The sequence below is a fragment of the Zootoca vivipara genome, chromosome 8 (assembly GCF_965207765.1).
Source record: "Zootoca vivipara chromosome 8, rZooViv2.hap1.1, whole genome shotgun sequence".
Classification (NCBI taxonomy): Eukaryota; Metazoa; Chordata; class Lepidosauria; order Squamata; family Lacertidae; genus Zootoca; species Zootoca vivipara.
In genome coordinates, this window is record NC_142591.1 from 22,152,798 (window position 1) to 22,164,388 (window position 11,591).

An 11,591-nucleotide genomic window follows, 5' to 3' on the forward strand; every position below is an offset into this window, starting at 1 on the left:
TTAGAATAAAAAAAAAACCCCTAAAGAACAGTATGTAAGAGGTCTGATTCATACATGGCCCTTAAAAATGGGAGTGGATGCAACTCAAATCTAAGCCTGCAAGGCAGAAACATGTTCTTCTTAACACGCACATCAGAAGGTCTCTACTTTCTCACATATGGTTGCCTTTCTGCATTATGGGAACAGGTAAAGAACTGCAGTTGAAGACCAGTTGAAGGCAAGACCAAGTATATTTTCAAGTAAACATTCATTAAGTGAAAGGACAATAACAGGACGAAGATCTGATCGTGCTGTCATGGGAACTGGCCAATAAATGGCTCAAGGCAACAGTGGGCAGACCTCAAGCTTCTCAGGTCTACTTTGTTTAAGAACTCCAAAATTTACCCAGAGCCAGGCACAAAAAGCACACAGGTAGAACTACAGAACTGGATGCCTCTGAGCAAATTCTGAGGAATTTAAACTCAACTCACAGTCCTATCTCATAATAGTTAATCTCTCATTACCCCATGCTTGGCAATCTAATCTGAAGTGGTGGAGAGGAAAGGGTACCATATTTAAACAGTTGGGAGCCAGTGGTTGGATTCAACTAAGTCCCACTCAGAGCAGACCCACTGAAACTAATGAACCTACCTTAATCATGTCCACTAAATTCAATAGATCTACTCTGAGTAGGACAAGCATTGGGCACACACTCAGGATCACTTGCAAATCTACTACATACAATCCAGAGATCAATGGGTAAATCCTGATCTGCCATCTGCCCATCGTTGCCCCATGGTTTTATTTGCAGAACCATAGGAAACACATGTGCTGCTCTGGTTTGCCAGAAGTGGCTTTGTCATGGTGGCCACATGACCTGGAAGCTATACGCCGGCTCCCTCGGCCAATAATGTGAGATGAGCGCGCAACCCCAGAGTCGGTCACGACTGGACCTAATGGTCAGGGGTCCCTTTACCTTTACCTTAGGAAACACACAATTCCATATACAATACAGTGTATGTGTGTGAACATTTTCAGCCTCATGAAACTTTCCAGCTGGGAAAATGTGACTTTCCTGCAAGACACATGCTAGCTGTCTAAAACAGGCATCCCCAAACTTCGGCCCTTCGGATGTTTTGGACTACAATCCCCATCATCCCTGACCACTGGTCCTGTTAGCTAGGGATCATGGGAGTTGTAGGCCAAAACATCTGGAGGGCCGAAGTTTGGGGGTGCCTGGTCTAAAAGATTCTTGGATTCCCTGTTACAACTGGGGGGGGGGCGTTCATCTGGAAATGCCACCTGATGTGTCATATGCCTCCTAAATACTTTAAACATTGCTGAAAAGAGGGTTAGGTGTACTAGAGCCCATATGTTTTTTCAGGAAATCCCCATACAGCCTCGAAGGGATGCTTACTGAGACACATGACTTGATGATAATTTATGTGTGAAAAATAATAATGGATGGTACACAGGAGGAAGTGTATCCTACCTAGACAGCAAACAAAATCATGCACACATTCAATTTACATATTTAGTAGCTACTTTTAAATATGCTTCTTTGGCTTATCCCCTGTCACTTATTCACCACCAAATCTATTGCACAGCATTCCCCCCCCCACGTTTGTGGATGCAGAACGACTTTTTCTTAGCTTTTGCATGCATATAGTTTGATAAGTTTATATCTACATTTGAAAATTGCATTTATGAAAAGGGCTTGTTCAGCCAAAGGTGATGCAGTATTTGGCTACCTTGCTTTTAAAAAGCCAAACTTCATTACAGATCCTAAACAAGGATATGTTGACCAAGACATCAATTGCTACTTTATTTCTCAAAACAGGCCAGGGCAGTATATATTTCCCTCCCTGCTCTCCTCTCAATACCTTAGTGAGATAGTTTAAGCACTCTTCAGGCTCTCAGAAGAACATGGGGGGTGGGCTTAGAACTTGCTAGGGGGAGAAGGTGCAATTGCCCAGCCTCCAGTGTGTGCCAGGGACACCCAGTAATCCTTCAACATTGAACGTGAAGATCTGATGGGAAACTGAAGCTACATTCAATAACATGCAGTTAGATTCAGAGCTGGCCCACCTATGAGGTAGGATGAAGCACCCGCCTTAGGCGATGGAAGTGCAAGAGGTTGTGCTCCACCCACTCCACTGCTTCTGCCACCCAACAGGACCAGGCAGAGTCAAAGGAGGTCAGAACCTTTTCTTTTTCAAACGCTGACAAACACTGACATACACATTCTTACAACCCCTTTCCATTTGAGCCCTCACATGTTCTTCTGAACACCTGAAGAGCATTATAGAGACTTCCTGTAGACTCCACAGCAAGATAATCGTGCTTGCATTTCTTAATCACTTTATACAACAAAAAATGTCTCAAAATGAATTAAAAGCACAAAGAGGAAGAACCATTTAAAAACCAAAGAAATAAAGAAAACAACACACAATGCATTAGAAATTTTTTTTCTTGTCTGAGTGTAAGCAAATAATGAAGTGAGCCTTTTCCAAACCAACCTTTCAGCTTACTAGATCATAAGGATCTGGGATGGAAGATATCCTTGAGCAGTGATAACAACATAAGAAAAGTGTGCTGGATCAGATGGCTGAGGATTCCAGGATTCCAGCACAAGAGCCCTCTCCCCTCCTGTGGTTTCCAGCAACTTGTATCCATAAGCATTAATGCCTCCATCTGTGGAGCAGAGCACAGCCATCATGGCTAGTAGCCATGGATAGTCCTCTCCTCCATCAATTTGTCTAATCCTCTTTTAAAGTCATCTAGGTTGGTGGCCAGCACTGGTAATAATCACCCAGTGTTACTTTCTGTTCAGATCAGCTGAGAGATCCAGGAGATCCATGTCTCTTTCATGGAGCCAAAAAAGGTCATCAATTGGTGTGACCAAGACTGATTTGGTTCTGAAAATGGGTCTGAACCCAAATTGTAGTAGATTTCGATGACCAGTCTCATCTAGGAACACCTGCTTGATGGTATTTTCGTAGTAGTAATTTGGGCCACCAGTGGTTCCATGGGCAATATCCAGTTGGATGGGCCATATCCAGTGGGCCATATCCAATATTACCATGGGCAATATCCAATTGGAGCTCTTTCCAAACTCCCCTCCCCTCCTGTTCTGTGAGTGGATGCCTTCATTAATTGGATATCAACCCATCTATATTTTATGCAAGACAACAGATGCTTACATGTGATTACTGAGCACATCCTCAATGCATAATACTCTTTGTAGTTTTCATTATGCAAATTACAAATCAAATCACTAGCTACTTGGTATAAATGCAAACTTGAATAATGACAGTGGGGGTGTACAGAGCTTTCTATATAGCCTGGTACATTCTAAAACAAAAGCACCAGATGCAACAAGCTACCTCTTGGGAGAGAAGGTAAATGCTTCTGTTCTTATGAATTACTGTAAGATTTGCTGGTGCCATTGGAAAGGAAGAAATGGGCTTTGGAGAAACAGGGAATAATGTGCCAATATGCAACAGGTGGCGCCAGTCAAGCTGGTCCTTGCTTTAAGATTGAGTGAGATCGGGAGTCAACATTAAGTTTGGGCTCGGAGACTTCATTTGCAACTGGGGAGCTGCTTATTCCAGAGTTGTCCTATTGATCTTAGCTGGAGAGCTCTGGAGCAAGCAAATTGTTTATGTATTGGTTGCTAAGCCACAATCTGTGGACAGTGATGTTCCATGTTTGGCCTCCCTGGGCTTGCTCCCTTGCGGATCATGTTGGGACACAGCAACTGATATTAAGGATGTTGGAATTTTGTTTGGTACCAGCAAAGTTGCTACTTATTTTATGCAGGGCTCTTCTGAACACTCTTGCTTACCATTACTATTGTCCCTCCAAATTAGCCAACAGTGGCTTTTCCTTCCAGTATGCAAAAATGTACCGAAATGAGTTTAAATAAGATTTTCAAAGTTACTATTAAAAACAGTTTACTCATGGAAAGTAAAAACCAGCCATATTGTTCCATTAATGGGGGTTGGGAATACAAAATCTACAACAGAGTAACGAAGCAAGTTCTCCAGAACTTCCCATGAGGGATGTTGAACAAAATGAGGGGTGGGATGGGGGAGAGCAAAGTAGTGTAGTTGCAGCCAGAAATTTGCAGTATATCAAAATATTGAGCAGGAACGCAGCTTTGCGGGCATCATTGAATTAACAGCTCAAGGTACAAGGCAGGTTGCAAGCTATATGTTGGGCATTTGGGTACAGTCTGATGGCAAATGAAGCTGGAAGAATTCTTTTTTTAAAAAAATTGTTCTACTGCTGTTTTTCCAGGGCTGAAGGATTTCACAATGACTTCCCTCAGTGAAGCAAATGCTAAGCTTGCCATTGACTTCTTCCATCTGCTGCGGAAAGAACACCCATGTGGAAATGTCCTCTTTTCTCCAGTTAATCTCTCCACTGCCCTGCACCTGTTGCTTTACGGATCACGGCATGAAACAAAAGCTGAAATTGAAAAGGTAGGGTGCATATTTATTTCCCGGTCTTTCTCTAGCACTTTATCATCATGAGAAGCCAGTAAGAGAAACTGAGAGGACATGAGTTGCCAAAAGTCACCTTATGAATTTCATACCCATGCAGAGATTTGGACCCTGGTTTCCTCACATGAGTAGATGAAATTGCCTATTATTTTGGTCCATCTAGTCTAAAGAGAACAACAACAACAACAACAACAACAACAACAACAACAACAACAACAACAACAACAACAACAACTTATTTATACCCCGCCCATCTGGCTGGGTTTCCCCAGCCACTCTGGGCGGCTACCAACAGAACACTAAAAACAAAATAAAACTTCAAACGTTAAAAACTTCCCTAAACAGGGTTGCCTTCAGATGTCTTCTAAAAGTCAGATAGTTGTTTATTTTCTTGACATCTGATGGGAGGGCGTTCCACAGGGTAGGCACCACTACCGAGAAGGCACTCTGCTTGTTCTCTGTAACCTCACTTCTCACAGGGAGGGAACAGTCAGAAGGCCCTCGGAGCTGGACCTCAGTGTCCGGACTGAACGATGGGGGTGGAGACACTCCTTCAGGTATACAGGGCCGAGGCTGCTTAGGGCTTTAAAGGTCAGCACCAACACTTTGAATTGTGCTCGGAAACGTTCTGTGAGCCAATGTAGGTCTTTCAGGACCAGTGTAATATGATCTTGGTGGCCACTCCCAGTCACCAGTCTAGCTGCCGCATCCAATTTACAGTGGCTCTCCAATAACTCGTTTCCAGATTTTCTACTAGAAATCCTTTTAGGGTGGAACTTGCTGCCAAGCTTTGGCCCACTTTTACCTAGTATCTAGTCCTACTTGTTCTCTCATTCATTTAATTACATTAAGATTTAGACTTATATACCACTTAATCAAAAGAAATCTCCAAGTGCTTTACATAAAATGATATAAGAAAGCACTAAAGAGACACTTTCAAAATGGTAAAACATAGTAAGGTAAAGGTAAAAGGGGACCCCTGACCATTAGGTCCAGTCGTGACCGACTCTGGGGTTGCGGCGCTCATCTCCCTTTACTGGCCGAGGGAGCCGGCGTACAGCTTCCAGGTCATGTGGTCAGCATGACTAAGCCGCTTCTGGCGAACCAGAGCAGCGCACAGAAATGCCATTTATCTTCCTGCTGGAGTGGTACTTATTTATCTACAGTGGTACCTTGGTCTGCGAACGCAATCCGTTCCGCGGAGGCGTTCGCTTGCCGAGGCATTCGCTTGCCGAAGGCACACTTCTGTGCGTGCTCGAAGCAGTGATAGAGTGCTTCTGCGCACGCACACACTGCACAGATTGCTTCTGCGCATGCCCGAGCTGCGCAGATCGCTTCTGCTCATCCGAGCGCCACGGAACCCGGATGTAAACACTTCCGGGTCCACGGCGTTCGTAATCGGAGGTAGGCATAAACTGAGGTTCCACTGTACTTGCACTTTGAGGTGCTTTCGAACTGCTAGCATTGGTCTTTAATTATATGAAAATAGTCATGCCTGCCATCTGTGTTCCAAAAAAAACCATGCAGTAACCTCTGCAAAACAGAAGATGCCAACAGGTGAATGGGATTGGCCCACTGTAGGAAGAGGTCTATCAGCCTATATAGCCTGGAACCAACCCTGCAGTTCACAAATGCAGTTGCTCATTATCAAGTGCACAATAGTTAAGGGATACAGTATACATGTATGTGTGAACGTGTTCCTAGTTTAATATAAAAAGACAAGAAACCGTAGGAAAATTTTTATATAGGATTAATTAATGCATTATCATTTTTTAATCTTTTAGGTGCTTCATCATCTCAGCAAAGCTAAACAACATGCAAGTTCAGGAACTGGAAGTGACTCTGAAACAGCAACAAAAATTGACCGTTTGGGAAGCAAACTAAGGATAGATCTTTCAAACTTGCCAAATGGTGTGTAGGGTTGTTTTTTTTTAATGAACTGGGTGTCTCTTCGTAATTCCTTTAGAGAAACATATCTTATTTCATATCAATTATTTCATAAAATTTATATACCACTTGATTGTAGAAAAAAACCTCAAAGCAGTTTAATATATACTAGTATTGCATTTCTAAAGTCACTAGAGATAAGCAAATGCTACCGGTAGCAGTTTACTTGTATGCTAATACTGCAATTCTGAAGTCAGAAATCTTATCCCAAACACTGTTAGGCTGTTGCCTTTGATGGGCTTCGCTTTTAAAGCTTAAAACACAGGCAGTGGAAAGGTAGAACACAAAAATCAAGACAATTCAGCCTTTGCTATATTGTGTGGAAGTGTGTAGGACAAATAGAGAAAACAACCCAAGGAGAAGTTTGCTATCTATTGAAAGGGTTTGGGCAAGTGGCAGAGAATTGGCTGGCCTGGCTATTGCTGCGACACTCCTTTTGCTGCTGTAACATTTGCCACTGCAAAAAAGCAGGTGGCAAGGATGCTCCAAGGCTCTCTGGAGTGCCTGCAGTTCGCCTCACTTTGAGGCATGGTGGATAAGGTGGCCCCCAGAGAATACCTGTTCTGCTGAGATTCTACTACAATGGTGACAAATAGCATTCACAGTTGCTTTAACCGAGAGGTACATTGAGGGCAACTGACTCCTACAAGTACACTGAGGCCCAGAAGTACACTGAGGGTCAAAATGGCCCCAGAAAGCCTGTGATTGTCACAACTGTGAGAACAGATTGATTCCAAAAGGCAGGCAGGGAGAAGAAAAGGAGATGGCAGCATTGGCTATAGGCCTTTTGCCCCCCTCAAACACAACAATGTATTGTGCCGGCCCTAGCCTTGTTTCTGTAGATGAGTATTGTGCATACCCCGAAGTAAATAAAAACCCAGGAGGTAATAATGAAATAACGAAGACCTAGAAAGGAAGATAGGGTAGAACAAGATGTTCTTCAGAGGGAATTTATTCTTTTTTGTAGTAGTAACAGCATTTACATTGGGGAAGATCAAGTTAAGTTAAAAGTAATGATATGTAGGAGACATCTGGTGTGGTGCCAGTGTAATGTGGTGGTTAAAGTGTTGAGGTTAGAAGAGAGTGAACAGGGTTTGAAACTCCACTCAGCCATGTAGCTCACTGGGTGACCTTGGGCCAGTCACCAACTCTCAGCCTGGGGGGGGATGAAATGGAGATGGCAGGAGTGGATTTGGGTAATATGGAGTCCTGAGGACAAAATTTGGCATGCCCCCTCTTATTTATTTATCATCACCATCATGGATAATTGCAGTTGTATAAGGGAAGAAAAAGGCTATACAGTGGAACCTCGGGTTGCGTACATATTCTGCGACGGAGGCAAGTCCGCAACCCGCAGCGTTCGTAACCCGCAGCACCGCATCTGTGCACGTGCATGACGCGATTTGGTGCTTCTGTGCATGCGCAGGCGGTGAAAGCCGGAAGTAACCCTTTCCGGTACTTCCGGGTTTCTCGCGGTACGCAACCTGAAAACGCATAACCCGAAGCGTCTGTAACCCGAAGTACCACTGTACTTGCTGATCCTGACTCTACCATCACATCCTTGCCAGTCCTGCTCTACACCAACCATGTGTTGGGGGAAAGTTGGAAAAGAGTAGCCTGCCCAATAAGTGTAGACTGTATATCTGATTTAGAACCTTTATCATGCAGGATTTGAAATCACATGGTTCCCCCTTTTAGACCTTCCTCTGAACAACTGGAAAGCATGGGGGGCAAGTACAATGACCATAAATATGTGATGGGTGTACACCCAAACAGGGCAGTGTTGTAAAGGTAAAGGTAAAGGGACCCCTGACCATTAGGTCCAGTCGTGACCGACTCCGGGGTTGCGGTGCTCATCTCACTCTATTGGCCGAGAGAGCCGGCATACAGCTTCCAGGTCATGTGGCCAGCATGTGGCCAGTCATGTGGCGAACCAGAGCAGTGCACGGAAACACCGTTTACCTTCCTGCTGGAGCGGTACCTATTTATCTACTTGCACTTTGACGTGCTTTCAAACTGCTAGGTGAGCAGGAGCTGGGACCAAGCAACGGGAGTTCACCCCGTCACGGGGATTCGAACCGCTGACCTTCTGATCGGCAAGCCCTAGGCTCTGTGGTTTAACCCACAGCGCCACCCGCGTCCTTAAATCAGTGTTGTATATCCTTCGATTTAACTGCACATTAAACTTTTATTGTTTGCAGCTCAGACCACTGCAAGGGAAGCTGGTTGTGAAGCTGAGGAAGGAGCCTCCTCACCTGTAACACCTGGAGAAGATGAGAGACGAGCAGATGGCAACCTGGAGTTCTCAGTGGCGGAAACCACTGGCGAGCTTGATTCTGAGGAAGTTTCTCCCTCTTACTTTATTCCTTGGAGGAAACATCTCCAGGGAATGGAAGAGGCTGAATATCTAGTTCAAGAGCAGTCATCTCCAAAAGAAAAAGTATCCCGGAATCCATCTACTTCACGTGAAAACCTGGAAGAACAACCTATCAATGAAAACATGGCAGCTGCAGAAGCAGGTCTCCACACATCTTCCCATGCAGCCAGCGATAATATTAGTGCCCTGTTGTCTGAGTTCAGACACACAGTGAAACATGCAGACGACAGTGTGCAGGCGTTCAAGGAAACTTTTGGTATTTTTAAAGAATGTTGTGACAAAGTGTGTACAAGCATGTCAAACCTGCAAGTTGTTCTAGAAGCTCTAGTTACCATCCTAAGAGAGTAGAGGAGAAGCAGCCTTTATGGGAAGGAAATACATTAAATACGTTTATTGAACTGGAAGTCTGTTTTAAATTAACCAACATTTTATGTGTTTTTCCCTGCACAATGGGACAACAGAGGCTGGATCCAGATAACCTCTTTTCCCACATCTTAAACTGGCGTGAGGTAAAAGAATCCTTACCACTCAGCAGGATGATAGAGAGGGTTCATATGGAATTACACAGGGCAGCTTCCTTCAGGGTGCATGCAATCACCTCACAAGATGGCTGCCTGAGACCCAGATAGGTGATCAAATTACCACAGATGGAGTTACTAAACCTGGTTATCTGTATCATTCTTCAAGTGGTAAGGTAACTGTCGTCCCCATACACAGGTACAGCTGTCTGGCAAAATTCTCATCTGTATTCACTCAATGGCCATTTGTACTGGACGTTCATGGGTTTTTAGTAGGGTTGCCGTGTTTCAAAAAGTGACAATTCGGACACAAAAGTTGTTGAGATTTTTTGGCACACTTGTTGAGCTTTTCTTTCTTTCTTTCTTTCTTTCTTTCTTTCTTTCTTTCTTTCTTTCTTTCTTTCTTTCTTTCTTTCTTTTTGGCCAAAGTTGTTTTCTCGGATACTTTTGCAATTTTCAATTCTGCCTGGATGAGCAAATATGTCAGTCCTGTTTTTAGGATGTTTAGTGGATTCCCCTTAGAAAAGAAGAAGCTATTTTCTTGATGTTTTCTTCTGTTCCATTGTATTAATGTTTATCCATTCTGCATCTGTATTGTCTCCCCCCCCCTTTTTTGTAAACTGCTTTGGGAGGTTGTTCATCTAAAAAAGCAGGTTGTGAATGTTTAACATAAATAAAATAAATAAATACCTCAGTCTGCAATTTGCACTTAATTGGGGGGCGGGGAGGGTGAATACCTTGCTCTGGGAAACAACCAATTCTGCATTCCATTCTCAATTGTCATTGCCACCCAACAGCTGAATATGTGTACTAGGGCTATAACTTTTTTACAACCTCATGTTCCTATAGATTAGTTAGGTGAACCTTTGCCTAAAAACAAAGGAATGAACTGTCATTTCCAAATCTTCTGAAGAAAGTTCACCCCAAAATCAATAAATAGATTTTTGTATATGTAAATCTATAATGCATTATGCAATTATACATAATAATTATAATTATGTATTATAATACAGAAAAAATACAGCTTGCAAATTGTCTAATACTTGTACAATGTTTGGTACATTGTACATCACTGTGGCGAGTTACACCGGTAAAGGGTCCCCAGACGTTTGACGGTCTATTGACCCAATACCTGCCTCGCCTATTTCTTCCCTTTGCTGCCACCAACCAGTATATCTGTGTACTGGTACACAATTGATTTGAACTCAGTCAGTTGAACAGTGAACAAAACAATTAAGTTTATTTATTGTGCAGATCTTACAAGCATATCAATTCTTACTGGTTTCTCAGTTATGTTTACTTTAAGCTTAACCGTTAGTCTTAGTTCTCCCCCTGTTCTCCCTGACTGAAATTCTCTTCTTAACTCTTATAGATTCTGCCCCCACCGCTCACCTCACTAGCTTCTCTAACCCTCTATTTCAAAATCCTCTCTACCTCTCTCATCAACTCCTTTATCTTCCCCTCCTGTCTGCCTGCTTCCCCTTATATACCCCTGCTTCTGCCTGGAGAGCTCCTATTGGCTGTTTCCCTCCCTAGCAACTTAACTCTTGCTAGACCCTCTAGAGGTGAAACGCCACAATCACTTATTATTGTTTAGAATAAATCGAGGTTGCCATTCATCTTTGTTTCTGTTGCAAGCACCATAAAGTTCCCGCATCACTCTGATTGCGCATTCTGCACATTGACTACTTCTTGGTATCTGGAGTATGAATGGCTCCTGTTTCCAGTGATTCTCCATTACCTGCAATGCTTTTTTGCAAGGTTTAAATGTTTCTGAAAAGTTCTTGAAATCGTTTACATTGAGTAGGAATGTTACCTATACAGTCGTACCTCGGCTCCCAAACCCCTTTGGAATCAAATGTTCGGGGGAGAACAATCGAAAACTGAAAGTGAATGTTCCAGTTTTCAAAAGTTCCTCTGGAAGCTGAACGTCCGAAGGGGCTTCCATGGTTTCCGATTGGCTACTGGAGCTTCCTGCAGCCAATCAGAAGCTGCGCTTAGGAAGTCGAACGTTTCCGAAGTCGAACGGACTTCTGGAACGGATTCTGTTCAACTTCTGAGGTACGACTGTACGGTGATTCCAATTTTTCATTTTGGGGAGATTTTTTCACAACTGAGAAGAATGAGTCCCCTTTTCAGTGTTTCTAAGCTAAAGTTAATCCCCTTATGATAATGTTCTTCCAGAACATGAACCAAGAAGCTTAGGTAGATTTGCTGATTGTAGAGCAATGGCATTCATGATTATTTGTGCTCATGATGCTA

The 11,591-nt window shown here is 43.3% G+C and overlaps 1 protein-coding gene across 1 annotated transcript; it reads left to right on the forward strand.

The window, feature by feature from the left end:
- The first annotated feature begins 4,298 nt into the window (after window positions 1-4,298).
- LOC118090132 (uncharacterized) lies at window positions 4,299-9,159 on the forward strand. The gene is made up of 3 exons (XM_088676230.1): window positions 4,299-4,466; window positions 6,272-6,398; window positions 8,636-9,159. Exons 1-3 carry the CDS (start codon window positions 4,299-4,301, stop codon window positions 9,157-9,159), a joined length of 819 nt encoding a protein of 272 aa, XP_088532356.1.
- The last annotated feature ends 2,432 nt before the right edge of the window (window positions 9,160-11,591 follow it).

Coding starts and splice junctions, on each gene's coding strand:
- LOC118090132 (XM_088676230.1), top strand. CDS start 4,299: ATGACTTCCCTCAGTGAAGCAAATGCTAAGCTTGCCATTGACTTCTTC. Junction 4,467..6,271: donor CAAAAGCTGAAATTGAAAAG/GTAGGGTGCATA, acceptor TTAATCTTTTAG/GTGCTTCATCATCTCAGCAA. Junction 6,399..8,635: donor TCTTTCAAACTTGCCAAATG/GTGTGTAGGGTT, acceptor TATTGTTTGCAG/CTCAGACCACTGCAAGGGAA.